Genomic DNA, 20575 nt, shown 5'->3' with positions numbered 1-20575 from the left:
ATGACTGAAGTAATGACAGATCCATCTCCATAACAGTTGTAGCTTCAGAGTTAATTAATAGGTGAGATTAATTCCATGTAAAAGGTAAGCGTAGCACAAGTTTACTAGAAAAAGCAAGTAGAACATATTACTTCATGAATAGCCTGGCATGGCTTCTCTGTAATGTCTGCATTTTGCCCAAGTATCAAATTATCAAGACTCTTTTAAACCACAGTGCAGGTTGAAGGAAAGCCACCATTTTCATAGGTCTCGGTATAGTACATGGGGGTTTTTTGTGAAAACAGCTCTTGATCTTGTGAGGGCACATTCCTCTCTGTGATGTGAATTACAAATTACTTTGCCCTGAAGGGGCAAAACTTAAAAATAATTTGGAATGGGCTAGCATGCTGAAATAAAGTAAAATTTTATGCCCTTTAAGAGGTCTTGCTGTATAAGCAAATGCCATGTTTTTGTGCAAGCTCTTCCAGATGGATTATCATTATTATACTACAAAAGACTTGGGCCCTGGTTTTTATAAAAGCTACTCCTCACTATACCAAGTTCCCTGAAGCCTTCCTGTCTAAATAGAGGGATGCCAGAGCAGAACTTGTTTCAACCTGTCCTAAGTAAATCTACCTTTACTAACTAGTGTCTGGGATATCAGGTAGTAGCTTTATCAACACAGACTAAAAGCACGTGTAGCAGTAGTTAAAGAAGCATTTTTAGTAAGTGGCATTTAGCAAGTAAACAGTGTATGAGAACCAGAAAGGGAAACTGAGCACCCAGTTCAGTTATTCCAACTGATGCAAAGGTACAAAGCAAACAAACAAGATAGTGGACAATAAGTCCTCAAGTTCTAAGTTTTAATAGTAATCAGGCACAGAATGGGGATCGGCCACAGTGTAATTGGCTTGACACTATCCCTTTTAAATAGATGTTGCACAATAATGCTTCTAGAAATTTAACAGTTAAAACTGCAATCCTTACTTACGCATGGATCAGGCTAGACAAATCCGACAGGCCACCAACACCCGCAGCAGGGCCACCAATGGCATTTGACATCATCCCCGACATCCTGAAACAGTTAGCAGAGTGTTGGCATTGGGGTATGCAGGGACCTTTACAGTAACCAATAAACTGTAGTTCTTTTTTGAATTACTGTGAGGAAATAAGCTGCAAGAAGAAGAAACTGCGGTAGTTTTATTTACTAAGCAAAAATAAAATTACATTTTCAGGAACACAGTACTGTCAACCTTTTTTCTTACTAATTCAACCCTCTAAAGACATTTGTTTTAATGGTACTCCGTTATCATACTTACAATTGTTGAACTTGAGGATTCTGCATTAAGCTTGCCGCCTAGAATAGACAACATATAGCTGAAATTATAACACATTTATTACTTAGGTATCACTGAGGAAAATGTGTAAAAAACCCTAAAAACCTCACATGCTGTATTCTATATTTTGTTACAAAAGTAAGCTAAGTTTATGTGCCCAGAGATATACGATCCCCAGCAAAAAGAATCATTACAGGACTGTATTTCAATGATATGACGCTGAGACAATTTGTTGCATGTTAGATGAAAAATGGTGGTGTCAGACTGTACCAGAAGGCTATAAAAAAACCCAAACCACAAACCTCCCATATATATGCAACATTCATTTCATTGATCAATATATCTCTATCTATCTATCTATCTATCTATCTATCTATCTATCTATCCATCCATCTATCTATCCATCTATCTCAAAAGTAAATCAACTGTTTTGTCTACAGTTGGATATCAAATCCCAAATTCGGGTCAATTCTATGACTAATACAGGATTTGTTTCCCTTCTTCCATCAGTAACAAGTCTGATCTAGGTTAGGAGCCCAAAACACAAGCTAGAAGTAAATTTTCTCAAGGTAGACAGTAAATTATTTTCCTTAAAATGCAAAACCAAAACACTACATCATAGGAAAATAATTCATTTGTTCCTGGCTGAATGCCCTGTGTTCTATCCACCTGACCAGGCATCTTCTGGGAATGATCACAAAAAGTCCTTTCCCCGTAGTTAGCTCCACACTGAGGAGTACATCCTTGACTCTAAACAGATGCAGACTGTCTAAGTCACGTGGCCAATGAAGTGGTACACAGAGTTCCAGTGCTATTTAATCACTAACGCCGTCAGAGAACTCGCTCACTTCTTTACCTACCATCTCTATTATGGGAACCATAATATCAGACCAGACCTATCAATCTCTCTTGCATGTGGAGCATTTCCACACAGAAGCACTGGTTGAAATTTCCTGTCCTAATGAAGACACCAGAGGGGCAGTAAAGTTTTAACTGAGTTCTCAAAGGAAATAAGTATTTTTTGCAGGTTTTTTTCCAAATTCCATTCTTCAAAGTTAATTAGTATAATTTAGCTAAGAAAGCCATGCATAGAGGAAAACTACTGAGGGACAAAACCACAATTTGCCATTGTGCTGGAAGTAAATGAATGCACTATATATTGTTTATATTAATTGTTTGCACATCTCATGAAGTTTTGCACACTTAAGGATGTCAGAGATAATTTGGAAGTGTAAGAACAGAAACGTCTCTTGGGTAGTTCTCCCCAGGCAGAATTACTTCAGTCTTGGGTAGACGCATCTGAATCAACTGCTGTTCACTTAAGGGGTGATTTATTTGTATTTGTTGTTAACTGCTATGTGAAGAATAGGAAAGAAATTTTCACCATGCTGTTGGCAAGTGTTGTACTATCATGCTATCTATAAAAACAGCATAGCTTATCTATGCATGCTGGTGTTCATAAGTAATATAGAATCAATTGGAAATAAGCCAGACGTTATAGGAGACTTATGCTTCACTTCTTGTTTTGAGTGTAAAATGACTTAGAAAAGTTTAAATTCGGTATAATGAAACCATTGCCACTATAAACAAGCATTAAAACTTCCTGTGGTATTAAACATGAGTTGTTCTTCAAAATTCAGTTTTAAACACGGTATAATGTAAAGCTTGAAATATACTCACCATACTAATGAAGGCAGGATTGTTTATCAAGCTCGCCATGTCAAAACTCAGTCCAGTTCCAGTCTACAAACAAATTGCAATTGAAGATAAGTTTACCTACAAAATCCCAGTTAAAACTACTGTAAATAAATAGATACAGAGCTAACTTACAGGACTGGACATGTCTCTCAGTTTCTGTTCTGCTATTTTCAAATTTGACTTATAAGAGTCATTCTCTGGATCAAGATCCAGTGCTTTTTGGTAACTGGTAACTGCTTCTTCATATTTATTCACTGAGGTCAGAGCCAACCTAATGTGGAATAAAGAAATCCTGGGTAGAACATAAATGACCATCAAAAGCTATTCTAAGTAAAACAGTACTAATTTTTAGCTTGAGCACTAAGTTAAAGCAGATTTTGCTATTATGCTACTACTACTTAGTGTAAGCACTTGTTTTTGCAGGAGAGATGATCCCTCAAAAAGTCACCTTGCATTGTCTGGTCCATATGCATGTCAGTTTCATTAAAAACCCCTTGGCATCACCAAGTGATTGAGTCTGTATCTGAGACCACAAGCAAGATTCAGCATCCATGGCTTTTTGCATAAGCTTAGGAATTCCTAAGTGTTTTCTCCAGTCCTTTTGATCCAAGAGATCATTCAGAAGGGTATATGGGTAAGTAGGCTGAAGATAACTCTTAACGTGAGTTCTGTAGCTTCAAGAAACCAATTACTGGAACCACAAGTTTCAGCATAATAGATTTTTGTCTTAGAATCAGTGCAAGGTTCTCCGTTTGGATCTTCTCCTTCAACAGGTTGACAAATGGGTTTTACAGGATAGTAGCATCATCTGTAAGAAACCCTTATACCAGGGAAGTCTCCTTAATATTTTGAAAAAGATTCCTCTCTAGCAGCTCAGGAGAGCACAGGACAATCTACTGCTTTTGAAACAGTACTTGTTTTCAAATTCTATTAGCTACTACATTTAAAACATCATCCTCCTTTGAGCTATTCCAGAAGTCCATCTGGTTGCAGTTTCAATTCTATCTTCTACTGCATTTTCAATTTGTACTGACCTCAAAACTCAACTGATCATTTCCATTTTCCGGAAGATCTGTGTAACCCACATTCAGCTATTTAGTACTCTGGTCCCCCATTGGTATATGCTGAGCTACACAGACTGGGTTGACAAGCCTGTGCTAATGCCCACTAACAGACCTTAGTCTTTTACCTCAGGCAAGAGAGCTCAGTGCGTTAGATACATCAGTCAGAGTCATTACTCTCAGTGATGATAATTCAGTAACAGTATGAAAGTCCAGGAGTTTCCAGTAATGCATCTGGAGGAACCCACTCAATATTAATGTTTTCTCTCTTAACACAGTTACTCCCATAAAAAACATTCTTCTCCCTTTTGGCCCATTAACTTGACAAAATAGTTTCTGACCAGACTAGAAATGCAATCTGGTATTTCTGTGATGCAATCTTGGTTTTTTACAGAGCAAGTATGTAAAATTCTGCTACTTGGAACAGTGTACAAGTCAGACCAGCGGTGACAGTTTCTTCACTCACAATTCCTACCCAGACAAGTGCTCTTGCAGCATCATGCTGGAAGTATCACTTTAACTGTCTACATGGCTCCCATCTCTGCATGTTTCTGCGGCACTTCTGCATCTTTCTGTGCCATATAGAGAGTTTCTATCAAACCCTGAGAAAAACTGATATTCCTGCATAATGCAGTCAGAAGACATAGCTTTCTCATATGACTTTTTGTTGAGAAAGTGGCTTCTGCATTTGTTTTTTTCAGTTATTACTAAACAAGCACTGTTCCCTCATTCAGCCTACGCCAAATGTATTATATATCCAGCTACTGAGCTAAGCAATGGCTTGTCGCTCAAAATACATCCTCTATCAGAACAGCCAGACAATCAAAAAACAGAGAAGCTTGATTGCCTGAGAATGATCCCACTTATATTGTGTATCAAAAGACACACTTGTCTTACACCCAAAACTCTAAAATAACCTCCAATTTCCAGTTAAATCAGCCCGTAGATTCCCTCCATCTCACTAAAATCGGGGGATCTCCAGTTGTGCTATATGAAGAAACAATCTAAAGAAAGTTAAATATGACAAAATCAATAATTCAACAATTCCTAAAATTTCAAAGGGAATGAATCATCTCAAAAGCCAGTACATTTGTATTAGTAAAATAAATTGTATCGTGGAAAGTTTTCAAGTGACAGATGTTTAATCTTAAATAGATGCCCCCTGCCATGGTTTTGTCCCAGGCCAACAAGCATTATCCCAGGCAATTTTTGAGCATGGTTCAGAATTTAACACAGGTCAATGCAATTTAGCAAGAGGCAGTTTGGATGTGGTCAGTCCATACTCAAACTAGATTTTAATAACATGGACACAAGCCAGCTGACCCAACAAACAATCCCAAGCATTTTTTAATTTACTAGTATAGATATAACCTCAAATGCCTTATGCAGCGTTCAGCCCACATCACAGTATGTTTGACTATTGAAAATGCAAAGCTACACATCTTGGAAGAATGACCCCTCACTCACATAGATATCCCATTCAGAACATTCCTGCCATTTTTTTCAGACAGCACTTAATCAGACCCGCTGCCTAAGAAGGTTATACTGCTAATCTCTCAGATGTGACTGAGGAAAACTACCAAAGGGACACAGCTTAGTCTTCCTAAAAATTTGATTCCAAAGAGCTATTGAACAGAAAAATTAAGCCTCCATTTTTGCTAGAGTGAAGCCCCAGTATTTTTAGGATTCTTTTCTCTAACAGCATCATTAACAGATTCACTGTTCCAACTGCAGAATTTTGATTACTCATAACTAGGTAGGAGGCAGAAAAAATACATCATGGCTTTCTAAAGCAAATTTGCAAAGTTGGTAAACTGAAAGAAAAAATACTGCAGACTGATGAAATCTGATACGAAAATGCTGAGATCAACCATATATATAAAATTTCAGGCTGACAGCCAGATAGGGTCATCTTCAGAAAGTTGCTACAGTTTCACAACAAGAATGTCAGCCAAGTAAAACAACTATTTCCACTTATTTCAGAAAATCTATGGTGATTTACACTTGGGTCTTCAGTGTTTACTCAGATTTGTATTAGCTTACCCCATTCTCCCATATGCTTTGCTGTACTTCGGATCTATTGCTATGGCTCTCTCACAATCCTTTATTGCTTCACTGTACTTGTTGAGCTTACTTTGGGCAGCAGCCCTAAGAGGAAGGTGGGAGGGAAGGGAGAAAGCTTTATCAAAGAAACAATAAAAGAAAAAAATCAAGCTTAGATATTCACATGTCCATGACCAGCTTCAGACTTGTTTAATGTTACTGACTTTTCATTCACTATTTAGTAAATGCTTCAGCTTTCCTCAATTATGTAGGACAAGCAAATGTTCTGAATTAAGCATGTGCTTAAGTGCATTGCTAGACTAAGTCTCTGGAGAACACGCAGTCACCATTGAGGACACAAAGGATAAATAATTCTAACAAACTGTTTTAGATCCAGCATATGACTATGTACAAAAGACATCATAAAACCTATTACAAGAAGTGAAACTCTCAAGCAGTAGTTTGTGTAAAATCTTTGTTTAAACAGAAGTATTTTACACAATTGGCGTTTTTCAGCAAGAAGTATAGTTCTGCTGCTATTCAGAGGAATACCGTGATTTCCCCCGCTCAATTTTTTTAGCGGGCAACTCATGCTTTCAGGTAAATCAGGATAAAATTTCTTAATAATCGCTGAATTAGTAAATTACAATTGCATCTCTATACCAGAAAAATACTAAATGTTGCAGACATTTATACAATAAGATTAAAGACTTGCCCAAATTAAAAATTACATTGTAACAGATTAATAATGAAAACTTCCCCAGTTTGAAAGGTCTCAAAACACTCTAATTTGTTCTTCCTTGATTAAGAAACTATAGTTGAAATTACTATACTTCCATAGCATAAAGAATTCTTCTTTTTTATTAGGAATACTAGATATTACAATCACTATATTCAATCCTATCTCCTGTGATAACCTCCAAATTGCATGTTTTTTTCTGACTTTGATTAAAATATCTTCTGAATGGGACTACTTATTTAAGCTGCTTAACATTTGTCCAACTCCACAGATGCCAGAAGATGTATCGATAAAAGCTGAGGACAATGCTTAGTGTCTCAAGTGTTTGAAGAAAAAATGGTTTTTTCCATGTTTACAAAAAAATTATATGGCCAGTTATAGCTTTGAGGGCATCTCAGCTCTGTCTTTTTCTCACTGCTGTGAGTAAAAAGCAATACTGATGAAGGCAATATGTCTCCATTACTCCCAAACTAGCTTAAGAAATATAAGAATAAGGCCTATCTTTATTCAAAGATCACATCACCCACAAAACTCCAAGCAACTGCCTGGACAATACTGTGCTTACTGACATCAAGATTCATTTTGGTCCTCACGAATGTGATATGTGATGACGTAACACACAGAGTGAAGCATTTCTACTCTTGTTAATTACTGATTTGGTGCTTAAGCCCATTCTATTGAGGAAACTTTTAGTGATTTTGGGAGGCTTTTGAATCTGGTCTTATATTTCCACTGTATACCTAAAATTGCTTATGTGATCAGTTTTCTCAAAATAAAACATGACTTACACTTCAAACTGCCATCTTAAAGCTGTAAACTATTGGTAAACTCTGCATTTCCTTCCTCTTTATGCTTGCCGTGGAACACCGAATCTTTCACTTGTATTTATCACAAACTAAACTCCGGAATAATGGAAGCACAGCTCTAAAAACAGAAAAATCCACTGGGTACAGTGCCACAAGGCCAGACTGACAGCACTTAAGTTACTATATCCTTCTGGTGACAGAGCCGCTGAAGAGCATAGAGGAGAGTGGCTCTGGAGTCAGGCTAGTTCCAGTAGGGCTCATAGACTGTACTGCCTTTGCTCTTTTGCTGGCTTTCTGGGCAGTATACTGAAAACGCACTTCTGCTGCTGGGTTAACATGCACTTCCAGACATCGTCCGCGCCCATGTCACTATGTCTTCACTGTGGTGAAGAACAGATTATACAATGAAACTACAACAACAGCCTTGTTATTTTTCAACAGGTCATGCATAAAAATGCTAAGTATTTATACAATGCCTGAAATCTCTCAAATGGTATTCCCACATTGATGATATTTTTTCCAGGGAAAGCCAATACTAGGGGAGATAGAGAGGGCAGCTGAGTCACTAGAACACCAGAAAAAAAGGCTCTTACTACTCTCAATAGACTGGGAATCACAGCTACATTATGATTTAATATAGACAACCTAACCCACAAAAACCTAATCTCAGCTCTATAAGTAATTTAGTATTTTTAAAGCCAGTACTACACCTTTAACTGATATGGATATGCTGAATGAGCTCACTTTTGCTTTATATCTTTTACAAATTTAACATGATAAATTTCTGAGTAGTGGGTTTTTCTAGCCTCCTGTTGTTTTGATCTACTTCATAATTTAAAATAATGTTCATGAAGTTCAGGAATAAAAAGTGTGTTTTATTTTGTTTTTACCTGTTGCAGTAATAGACTGCATTGTTTGGATCCAGTTCTATAGCCCTAGTATAACAATCCACTGCAGCACCATAATTTTCTTCTTTCATATGATTATTACCTGAAATAAATTACAAAAAGCTCTTAAGTAGTTAAAAGATACAGTATGAAAGAAATAGAGCAGCCACATAATAGCATCTATATACAGTAGGTATGACTGCATTTTTCTGAGGTAACATTCTTTTAAGTAGAATTGGCATGGAATAATACAAATAAAAATATCTACTATGTCTGTAAAGTATACTATGTACATTGTAGTCCACCACATAAACCTTCCCCTTCTCATCTTGCTATTTCCCACTTTGCAGCTTGTTTCTGCTGTTAAGCAAGATCACTTTGTTGAGAAGTGGAATTGTAATTGCAGTTCCACTCTAACATAGATTCATCAGTCTTCACTATCTCTGCAAGCCTCATAATTCAATAGGCTATATGTTAATTCCTTTTTGGCCTCATTTTCTCCCAACAACTTGCTTGTAAGTATCCATATAACACTGGAAATCAAACAAAAGCAAAACTAAGCACATAAGACCCACTTTTGTGATGCCACATAATTAATTCATTACGATAATGAAAAGTATGTATATAGCACAGGTTATCTAAAATGATTCAGAGGTAACATTTCTCAGAAACAAAGCTCAGAACTTCTACTCTATAATGAAGTTTCGTATTTTTTAAGTCCAGTGGGAAAAAAAAAGAAAAATATAACTTTTTTATGGAAAGAAAATCCTGTATAAGCTCTTTAAAAACAAAAGTTATCTTACACATTCTTTCCTCCCCAACACAGGGCAGTCCTGTTAGTTTCCTTCCTTCCTGATGACAGAGTAGTAGAGAAAAAGTCCTAGTTCAGGGTGCGCAAGCTTAAGGTTACCCCTAGTCCTGCAACTCTGGGTTGGCCTGCTAGATCGTATAGAAGCATTGGTTTCCAAGCAACGTCAATAAATTGTCAGGAAAATTATAGCCTTCCACTGGCTTCCTTGTATTACGGCAAAATACTTCAACCCTCTCCCAAAATAAGCAAGAGAAGGGGTAGGTCAACAGGTTACTACAGATGTAGTTACCTGCATAAGTAATGGCTGGAAAAGTTCACTCAGTGCAACATTTTGTCTCTGATAGAAAGCAAAAGACTGTGGAGCAAGCAGTGCTAGGTGCCTGTACTAACTGAAAACAACTATAGTTGCATTTATTTGTGAACATGGAGAGCTTAGTAAACAAAGCCAGATTTAAGTAACTAAGTATCATCAAGGTAGTACAAAAATCACCTTTTCCCAATCGTGATATACTAGACTGTAATTATAGTCCGCAATCCCTGCCAGTGAGAAGGCAAACTGTAACTGCAATTGCCTGTACTCCTTCAAAATATACACAGAATGTAACCATATCTGTCTCATTTCTACAGGCCCACCATCTACACATCTTTCCTTTGATCTAAGGTAAAGGTCTGTACAGAAAATCCTGTTGTCAGATAAAAGGCTTGCATGTTAGCAGCACTCAACGAGATTGCAGCAGTTAATGTTTCTCTAAAACAAAACTGCCATCAATGACTATCAAAGTTGGAATTTCTGATACTGCTCTGAACTAAAGATGACCTGGGGTACAGGGCTAAGTTGAAGCTAGTATCAAAGGGTACCTTTCTTGCTTGCTCTCTCTCTCTCCAGCTCAAAAATGACTAAAGGAAAACAGACAAATAACTAGACCTACTATTTCTGCTGAGATTCAGCAATTCAGGACAAAAGGAAAAGCAACTGTAATATGTTAACGCCAGACAAAAATTCTCAAGACAAAAAAACCCCAAATAGTTATACTTTTGAATGCATGTCATCTGTAATAAAAATACTACCTATTGTTGTAGTTTATAGTGTGGTAATACCCAGATGTTTTTAGGATCAAGGCACTGTTACACTATAGAAACCTGCACATGATCTGTGCTCTTACATAGCTCACATTAAGCCAAAGTGTCAAGTGATATTCAAGAGTAGTCAAGTAAATTGAAGCAATTACTAATCTGGAGGGTATATTACTTCCTGGTTTTATAATGACCAAGAAAGAAATCTATCAGAAAGAGATCAGCTATCTCATTGTGTTTTGCCATTCACTAGCCAATTTCTACAGGTGCTAGGGCTGGTTTGAAAGTAGGGGAGGACTAGGCTGGTGGCCACAAAGGTGAGGGAAGTTATGCCATTGGTAAGGACATACAGATAGAAATGAGGAAATGACAGAGTTATAGAATTACAGTATTATAGAAGATATGGATCAGATGGACTTCCCCAAGTTATCTGATCTCCCTAACTCAGGTCAGAAAATACTAATAACTGAAAAGCATGATAGTGGTGATAGATAATATGTATGTGAAAAGAAGGAGGATTAATATGACAGAGCAGCATTAGAAAGCAGGACAGGAAGCTTTAATTTCACTATGGGAAATTAACCAGAGGCATTTCAAGCAATTCCAAACTGCTTACTAATACCCCTGATTGCTGGCCCTTTAAATGGCCCTTTGTTGAAGTTTAGATCCTTTCAATTTTTTCAGCAGAGACATGGAATTGTTTTAGTAACACCACACAAAGACTAACACATAGCACGCACTAATTTAATTTCTTCAGTCTATTTCACGAACCCTTGTAGGCTGACAGGTGACAAGACATAAGTCACAGATTTAGAACAGGCATTGCTCTAACACCCACACCTGGGAAGTGCTGAATATCCCTACAGTCCAATAACCATACGAAGTGGCACAGGTATTCTTCATTTTCCATGAGCTGGCAGTAACAGACAGCAAAATGAAAAGCCAGCATGCACAGCAGGTATGTTGCAACTTAAAAACTAATATTCCCTTGTGACCTAACCTTGTTTGAGCTCTTATCATTAGAATTAAAGACCTAATGAGCAACTTCAAAAATCAGGAAAACTTACTTTCAGAGCCAGTCATGGACTGCATTCATGACTACAGATGATCAGTTTTAAGACAAGATGGACATGGAACTCATTCTCAAAAACAGTAAAACCTTTTCAACATCGTTATCCTGAAATTTTTGAGAGTATTACATCTGCCTTACAATTAGAAACTAACTTATTTTTTTCTATAAAACGCAAATATCTGAAAATCCAACAGGTCATAAAAAATGTGAGTCATAAAGCATCAATCCACCTGATAACAATTTGCATCAGTTATCAGTGCTACGTGCCTTTCCCCCCACCCCCACCTTCTTTTTTGGGGGAAATAAAATGGATTCCTTTTTGGGTAGCACTAGTGAAGACTTCTAATGGTACAGCTGCTTTTCCTCACAAACAGCAATAACATCTATCAAAGGGCAAATAAACAACTGGCTTTTCTGCAGTTTTTATAGAACACAGAAATTATTTCATATATGCGGAATACTAACCCTAGTAAGTTCACAAGAATTTTTCCACTGGCTTCAGCTGGGTCAGCTTTTGGCCGATGTTTTAATATTCAGCTAGCACATAATCTTTGACATCACATAAACTTTTCAATATAATATAGAAAGTTGTATGGCAATTCCATGGACAAACAGAGAAATCTATAATATAGCAAACAATAACCGTTCATTCTTTAAAGCTTCTACTACTCAGGAATGTTGCCCAGGACTTCATGCGTTATCTCTTAGTATTTAAGCAACCTCCTGAGCAAGGGAGAGAATAGGCTATATTTTCTTAAACCCCACATGGAGCAAATCACTTAGCCCTCTTACAACGTAACAATCACCAAAGAATATAAACCTAAGTTTTTGTGTGGGGTGTGTGTTGCCCAGCTGCAATAATATCACTATCCACGATAGTCAAAAAATCTTAATAAAAGCATAAGATGTTTATTCCTATCTTTATTACAAACCTTCATCCTTCAGTTGGTCAGCCTTTTCAACATCCTCTGGTAAAGAATCTGAGAGAGGCAGCATGTCATTCTGTATATAAAGAAACCAAGATTTTTTTCATTGCAATATAAGCCCTGATTTTATTAAAAATTTTTCATCCTGGGCAGCATTGTATCAACAAGCAACCAGATTTTCTGTAGTGCACAGGACGTATGAAAGAACTAAACATCACTAAAACATCCTTAGAAGAGAAGGATAGCTTGCTTTCTACTACTAAAAAAACCTCATGTCCCACCACACATTTTGAGGAAGTCAGGAGGAAGAGAGCTGATATGTCTCTACAGTCTTGGGTTTCTTACTTCTGACTCTCCTATTTGCCATTCTGGTGGTTCCTGTGCTTCCTGCACTGGCGATCCCAGATAACACCTATTATTAGTACACATTTTTGAAGTTCCCATTTTAAGGTTAGTGTTGCTGGAGATGTTTTTAAAACTGAACAACTGAATTATTTCCAGAAGGAGTGGGAAGCATCAGCAAACTACGAATGACCTCCAGCACTTCGCAGACATTTATCTCTGGGAATTCCAAAATGTTTAACTGAAGGATAAAATCTGTTGAGTGAGAATGAGACATCTACTGTTTATTAATTTTCTACATGGAATTGTCCTCGTCTTGCTGAAGTTAATTCCTCCCACTGCCCCAAAAGATTCTCATTCTGATAGCTTTTATAGAAATTTCCCTTAAGTTTCCACATTTTTTTGACCTATACAGCACTTTAGGCCTGTATATACAATATGAAATCTTAGGACATATTGGCAGAGCAACTCGGAAATATAAATGAAATTCTTACCTTGTGAAAAGAATTTGTGAACATTTCTATCAAATGCTGTGGAGGTGCAAGATGAGTATCTTCCAGGTTAATTTTGAACACAGTCTCCAGACACTGAATTGCAACTTACGAGGAAAGAAAAAAAATATACAAGTCACTAGTTTCTCAATAGAAGTGTTACTTCACTAATTTATTTATAAAGTTGTGATTCTCTTCCTTATTCAGCTAGTAAAAGGAGCTTTTTGGAACGTATCATAAAATAAAGAGAGGCTACCTGATTCCCCACAGAACTGACTTGCTGAAAAATAGCATAAGCTATACAGAATCCATACATAGTTTGGCCATTATTCTTAAACCAACTTAAAACTTTTATTTCAATTCAATAATTTTTTAAAAACATAAAAATATGAGGAACTAACAAAAGCACCACAATTCGTTATACAACTGTGCATGTGCCACACCTCAAAACACCTCAACTGCCATATATTTGTGTGGAATAATAGTTGGAAGAAAATGGCTCATCCTTACTGTAAAGAATAAACAGAAGATACCTGTTACTCTTTTTTCTTTTTTGAATGAAATCTATTCATTTAAAGACAGTTTATTAATAAAATGCTTCATTAATCACAAGCCTTTATCCTGTTAAAAAAATGTATCTGCAATATCCTTTCACATGTTCTGTTGTGTAAGGATTAAATGGCCCTGCATTAAAATACCTGCAATAAAGCAAACACACTAAAAGTAAGCAATTCTAAGAAGTATAGAGCCAAATACCTAACTGACATTTTCAATGTGCTCGCATTTTTTAGGCAAAAGAAGATCAGTGGCAATTACTATATATTCTGTACATATATCTATATAAATATATGTTCTGTTTATTATAGTATCTCAAATTATTGAATTATTTTCTCTATCATCTTGAGAATCTAGTAAAATGTTTTTATTAAGGGTATATCATCTAAATGTTTAACTAAACTGAGGAGGAACAAAGAAGAGTCTTTGTAAAGCCTAGTTTGAACAGAACAATGACTTTTTAAAACTTGAACTATAGATAACCAGGAGTAGCTGAACTCAAATTAAGTATCTGAATCTTAGATTTTAAATTGAATTCTAGTCCAATGTTAATATAATAAATATAATTTGAATTCTTATTTGCATTATAATGAACTTGAACACTGACCCAAAATTAGAAAAGTAAAATTACTGAAAGTTAACAACAGTGAGGCTGGTTTGAGGAACCTACTTTCTGTGTCACAGCTGGGAGAAAGGGGGGAAAAGTAGACTTGTAAAATAAATACTAAAACCTGGAAGATGTAATTTTTTTAAAACTCTGATAACATAAAATAAAAATTATTCAGAAAAAGTCCAGTGTGGTATAAAATTAATGTTGATAACATGTAACAATTGAATACATGGCTAAATATGCATACAACTTGCTCCTATAACCTATAAATGCTAAAAATGTATTAATTTGCTGGGTTCTAAATTACTAAGTAAGAAAGCTGAAGGATTTGGGTTAAACTCCTTTGTCTCCTGTTATGAAGAAAATTTTAATTCTTGTACGGTAAGCACTGATTATGCTGAATTCTGAATTATATATTAACAGTACTTATTACTAGGCCTATCATAAAATCAGTAGAATTACTATCTTTTTTTCCTTATATGACTTAATAGAGTCACTTGCTAGAGTATATATAACACTTTTCCCTCAAACTTATCTCCACCTAAAGGCATTCCCTTTCCTAAATGCTTCACCCCATTTGCAGTTTTGCATAATTTTAAATACAACACCCTCCTTTATCCTTCTCAAGGCATTAAGTCTGTGACAACAACTCTCTATCATACAGGAGATTTCTGCGACATGCAGCAGTGCAAATTATGCTTAAACAAAATAACCCTGACTATAGTATTACTACTAGTAAGCATTTCCATTAAATAATCAGTTGTTACAGTGAACTCCCACATTTCTCCTTTAACTGAAAAATGGAATTTATAATCCTTATAATCTATCTATCACAGGTATAACAAAATTAGGAGCTCTTATGAGATGACTCCACAGGTTAGAATAATAACCACTGGTTAACATACAACCCAATAATACAAACCTGTGTAAAAACAAACCTAGCCAAAACAGAAACTTTTCCAAATCAGAAGATGTATTAAGTTGTGACAAAATCAATAACTGCACTCTTTTAATGTGTTGTAAAAACCTGACCCCAGTAAAGTCAAAGGAGCGAGGACTTGGTTTTGTCTGCAAAGTATCTCAAGAAACTAGACTGCCAGCACCTCACTATCCCATTATCAAAGTGCGGCACTGTCCACTGCTGCAAGCTCGATATCATCACTAAGTTGGAAAAGACTTGCTGCACCACATGAGCTATTAATCTAAGAGTTTTCCCATGTCTGATTTCAAAGGCCAAAGTTATCTGTTTTCCATATATCTCCATTACCACACACACTTTCAGAGGTGTAGGCAGTTGCTGAAGCTGGTACTGTCCACCTTGCAAACCAGTACAGCTACCTACCTCACTGTTGAGCAGCTGGGGCTCACACAAACACCAACTACCTGACAACAAGAGTGCTTGGGCTATGCTGCAGCCCAGCTCAGCGTCCCCAGTGCCACATAGCTCCAGGATTTTTTGCTGTCCAAGCACAAGCTGCAAGCAACATCAAGGCATCACAGGAGATCACTAAATAATGAACATTAATTGGGCTGCTGAGGCCCCTTTAGTACTCGATATCATCTTGCTTCATTTTACACATAACATTCCCCATCTCAGCTATTACATGCATCCCTCACCCTACGGGGTGCATTGCACTGTTTTGGGAATACTGCCTTAGAGAAATTCATTGCAGTACATTGGTCTTAGAAGTAAGAAAAGAAATTACAGCCTTGTGCATGTTGTAGAGAGTTTCTGCTTTAATCCCACAGAAATAGGTGCTATAGACAATTTAAAAAAAAAAAAAAACCAAACAAAAAATGGAAAGTGTGAACCAGGAAGAGAAAGAACTGCCATTTAAAACAGTCTGAAATATAACTTGGAAGAAGTGAAGTTTGTAGTTCATACACCAGAGTTGAGCATTAACCACCAGAGATCTCTATCACTCTCTAGATCCGAGGTTGTAGAGGAATATATATCTCCAGTCTGCCTTCCAATTACTCTGCTTTCACAAAATAAGGCATTTTTATTCATCATGCAAGTACAAAATTCCTAGAGGAAATTTACACTATCATTGACATCGCTATATAATCAAACATGCAGAATGCAGGCTATCAATATAAATGGAGTTTCATTACATGCTAGACTTCTATTTTGATAAAGTCTCAATTTTATTTCTAATGTTCCAGCACTTTTTGTTGTTTTGTGGGGAATGGGAACTGTTTTAATTACTTCCTGGCACACTTAATCATACAGTGTTTTATCTTTTCATAGACACCAAGAAGGTACATAAGGTACCAATGAAAAACATCAGTAAAATATTTTCATCCCTTATGTCTCCACCTGACATTAAAACACTTCAATGGGTGGGACTTGGGCTATTGCTACTCCACAAGCACTAAAGGTATTTTGCACAACTAAAATGAGTCAGTTACTCAGAATGCCTGCCTCCTGTCCTCTAACACATAGCATATGGCACAGTGCTTTTGGCAGGGTACAGCTCTAAAATTAGGATTTCATATCTGTATTAAAATGGTAAATTTTATATCAGCGTTTAACGCAACTGAGGTTTTACAATATTTTTTGTTCAGAAAACAGAATCTTAAAATTGATTCCTTCATATAGATATTGGCTAAGGCTGCCTAAGACATGTTATTAGGTAACTTTTCGCTCATAACCCAATGTTTATCAGTTTTGTTATAAAACCAAATATACTCTTCACCTCTCATTATATGATTTCCAAAAACATTGCTTTCTTTCATCAGCTGAACATCATCATAACCTGATACAGGTTGAATTCATAGATGACTACCACTTTTAAAATGTACAAAACGCTCCAGATTCTCACGTGAAACCAAATCTATTTTTTGGGGAGTATCCTTTGAATATCGTGATACAAATGTTTCTCTCTTGCTTACATTAGTGAACAACTACACTGTAAAACCAATAGACACTGGAAGGAAGCACACTCCAGGTTTATCTTGTGAAGTTTATGCCTCTGAGAAGCAGGGCTTGCTTTGCACCTCAGGAAAGTCTACTCTCCACACCTCAGGTTTCACGTAACTCAGCAATCAGCTGCGTGGATGCTGTTTATTACACTGCTGGTCCTAGACTTTGCCCTCTTACCCCCAAATTCCTCATCTAGTTGAATGATAGAACCAAAGACTACTTGAAATGGTGCAAAGGTTTTTTAAATAGATGCTATGAAAGCCACTGCAGAATTAAGACTTTTTGTTCTTCTCTTTCTTAACTCCACATTGTGATACCACCTGCCATGAAGCCTCCAGGAATTAGGGAAAAGGAAGAGCAGTATGGAGAAAAACAGATACTATGAAGTTACAATGACTTAATGAACATCTGTCAACAGAGGAGTACACACAAGTCCATCTTTCTGTAGCTATGTCTACAGATAGATGGACTTGGAAATATAATGTATAATAGAAACTATACCATACTGGAAATATTCAATACCACGCACTCTTTGGAATCGCTATTCAAGTGAAGTTTATGGAAGCTGGACGTACACATAGGTTGAAAGGTTGGCTAGGCAAGTTCACAGAAGAAAAATTCTCTGCGCTGGTGCAGCCACACCTTGAGTACTGTGTGCCTGTACTGGGCGCCACAGTACATTAAGGATATAAAGCTACTAGAGAGTGTCCAGAGGAGGGCCACAAAGTTGGTGAAGGGTTTAGAGGAGAAACTGTACGAGGAGCAGCTAAAGCCACTTGGTTTTTTCAGCCTAGAGGAGACTAAGGGGAGACCTCATTGCGGTTTACAGCTTCCTCACAAGGGGAGGAAGAGGGGCAGGCACTGATCTCTTCTCTCTGGTGACCGATGACAGGACCCGAGGGAATGGCAGGAAGATGTGCCAGGGGAGGTTTAGGTTGGATATTAGGAAAAGGTTCTTCACCTAGAGGGTGGTGGAGCACTGGAACAGGCTCCCAGGGAGGCAGTCATGGCACCAAGCCTGGTGATATTCAAGAAGCACTTGGACAACGCCCTCAGTTACATGGTGTGAATTTGGGGTTGTCCTGTGCAGGGACAGGAGTTGGATGTGATGATCCCTTTGGGTCCCTTCCAACTCATAATATCCTATTTTCCAAATTCTTAGGATCTCTCACAGCCTTCCCTCATAAATTACATGGAGTTCTTGCAAGTATGAAATGGGAGTTCTTCACATATACCAAAACCAATATATGGTAGTTGTTTTATTCCTCCATAGCCAGCACAGCTACTATCAGACACTAAACACAGAAAGAAACCAAACATACAAGTAAAGAGAAAAAGCATCAGCAGGCAAAAATTTGTGGGACACATAAACAAATCATTACTGCAGTCTTTACTCTAGCACAGCTTAACTTGATGTGATTCAAAGTATCTGTTGCTCAAAACAGAGGCAGTACACATTTTGTAACTTTAGAACATTTTTAAAATGAGAGATGTTTTAAAATTAATAGCCTCAGAAACATTAAGATCATGACCTTATTCACAGATAATATTTGGTGGTAGTTTCAGTTATCTCACTCCAGTGACTTTCTATGACAATACACACCAAGCAATTTAACACGTGGGTAGGCATTACACACACACATATATATGTATATTTACACCTTTTTTACTTACCTTCCAAGCTTTCTTGTTCATCTGGAGTGAAAGTATCCATCTGACTCTGCTCTCTCAAGAAATGGATAACTGCATAAACTAAGCGTTTGACTGATGACATTTTGAAATCGATGAGTTTCTCCTATGTCTTAAAAACAACAGGATTTCTTATTTCAGAAGAATGAATTCCTAGAGGATTCCAACCTCCCACTGACCTCAGTAACTACACAGAAAACACAAAAACTTATCCTTCACCAGAAAGCCCAATAAAGCAATGCCTTGAAACAAGTGGTTAAACTGTAAGGGAGAATTCCTACAGTCATCTAGTCTCACTATCAGAAGAGCACAGATTTCCTCAAATTCATTCCTGCAGGACAGTTCACTGAGGCTAAAATAATTTAGCAACTTATTTTTCATTTTTACTTTTTTAGAGTTTAGATTTTATTTCTATGACATATGCACTTGGAAGCTGGAGCACATGCTGAAGTCAAAATCAAAACGCCTGGCTGATAAATATAACGACATAAAGAAACACTTTAATAAAAGGTATTCTATTCTCTGAGGCCATGCTGCTGAACCGGTTATATCCACTTTGGACAAAAATCTGGAACGCTGTGACCTCGGTGCACACTTGTGATTAGTGGGCACTGCTGGCTCTCTCTGATTTGCATTCAGCATCAACTGGAAGTTACGTAACTTCGAGGAAAATTTTAGCTACAACTTTCCCAGTTATTTTTCCTTAAACAGTTTCGATTTAAAAGGGCACAACCTTACCCGGTCACCAGCCGAAGCAGGTTAAAAACCACCGTTGAATGAATGGCAGGACCAGGGCCAACCCTCGCTCAGCCATTTCCTCCCCGCAACCCCCGAGCAAACCGGCGTGCCGCTAGACCGGCGCCGACAGTCCCCGCCGTGGGGACGGGGCCGAGGGGGGCTCCTCACCCGAGGGGCGGCTCAGCGGCGACGCCCGCCCAGCTCGGGCCGTCCGCACGGGGAGGGCCAGCGTGGCGGCCGCCGCCGCGCCCTACAGGGCGGGTAGCACGGGGTCCCGCCGGCTGCGGCGCGCCCCCACGGCTCCGTGCCCCCGCACCGCGCCCGGTACGGCGCCAGGGCCGGGGCCCCTCGTTCAGGCCCGGTGTGCTCCGCCGCCCCCCGCGGGGACGGCGGCCGCGCCGCCTAGCCCCTCCCGCCGCCTCGGGCCCACCCAACGCCCGCACCGGGCCCGATCCGCCCCGCCGCCCTCGAGCTCCGGGAGCTCGGGGCAGGCGGCGCGCAGCTCGCCGGGGCGGCAGGGCATCGCCCTTACCGTGCCTGGCGCGGCAGCCCCGCGGCGAACGCCGTCCCGGTCTCCGTCCCTGTCAGCGCCGCCGCCGGGTGGGAGAGACAAGGGGCGCGAGGGCGGGCGGGCGCGCGCGCCGCCGCGGCGGGAGGGGGAGGAGGAAAGTGGCGGGGTGGGTGGATAGGCGCGTGCGGTGGCTGCACGCGCTAGCGGCGGGTGCGCGCTCGCTCCCTCAGTAGCGGCGGGAAGGGCGTGAGGCGGCGGCGACGGAAGGGGATGGGCAGGT

The 20575-nt window shown here is 38.6% G+C and overlaps 2 protein-coding genes across 8 annotated transcripts in view; both read right to left on the bottom strand.

Annotated features, from left to right (window-relative positions):
* CENPK (centromere protein K) overlaps positions 1 to 20575 on the bottom strand; it is a 550311-nt gene that overhangs the window by 102074 nt on the left and 427662 nt on the right. The gene's annotated exons all lie outside the window — the stretch shown is intronic.
* SGTB (small glutamine rich tetratricopeptide repeat co-chaperone beta) overlaps positions 1 to 20575 on the bottom strand; it is a 27521-nt gene extending 6946 nt beyond the window's left edge. Inside the window, exons 1-10 of one of the 7 annotated variants that reach the window (XM_075078873.1) lie at positions 20317 to 20575; positions 19032 to 19158; positions 13270 to 13373; positions 12440 to 12509; positions 8554 to 8653; positions 6119 to 6223; positions 3147 to 3285; positions 2997 to 3059; positions 1299 to 1336; positions 971 to 1054 (exon numbers count right to left, since the gene is read on the bottom strand). In XM_075078873.1, coding sequence (XP_074934974.1) covers positions 971 to 1054; positions 1299 to 1336; positions 2997 to 3059; positions 3147 to 3285; positions 6119 to 6223; positions 8554 to 8653; positions 12440 to 12509; positions 13270 to 13373; positions 19032 to 19131 — 803 coding nt within the window. In that variant the 5' untranslated portion in view covers positions 19132 to 19158; positions 20317 to 20575. Of the gene's footprint in view, positions 1 to 966; positions 1055 to 1298; positions 1337 to 2996; positions 3060 to 3146; positions 3307 to 6118; positions 6224 to 8553; positions 8654 to 12439; positions 12510 to 13269; positions 13374 to 19031; positions 19159 to 19784; positions 19872 to 20316 lie in introns of those variants that run through there. The other 6 variants (XM_075078871.1, XM_075078875.1, XM_075078872.1 and 3 more) reach the window with 6 other exon arrangements.

The sequence above is a fragment of the Phalacrocorax aristotelis genome, chromosome Z, assembly GCF_949628215.1.
Source record: "Phalacrocorax aristotelis chromosome Z, bGulAri2.1, whole genome shotgun sequence".
In the NCBI taxonomy this organism is placed as follows: Eukaryota; Metazoa; Chordata; class Aves; order Suliformes; family Phalacrocoracidae; genus Phalacrocorax; species Phalacrocorax aristotelis.
The sequence above is the reverse complement of the archived record's forward strand: the minus strand, read 5'-3'. Positions and strand labels throughout refer to the sequence as shown.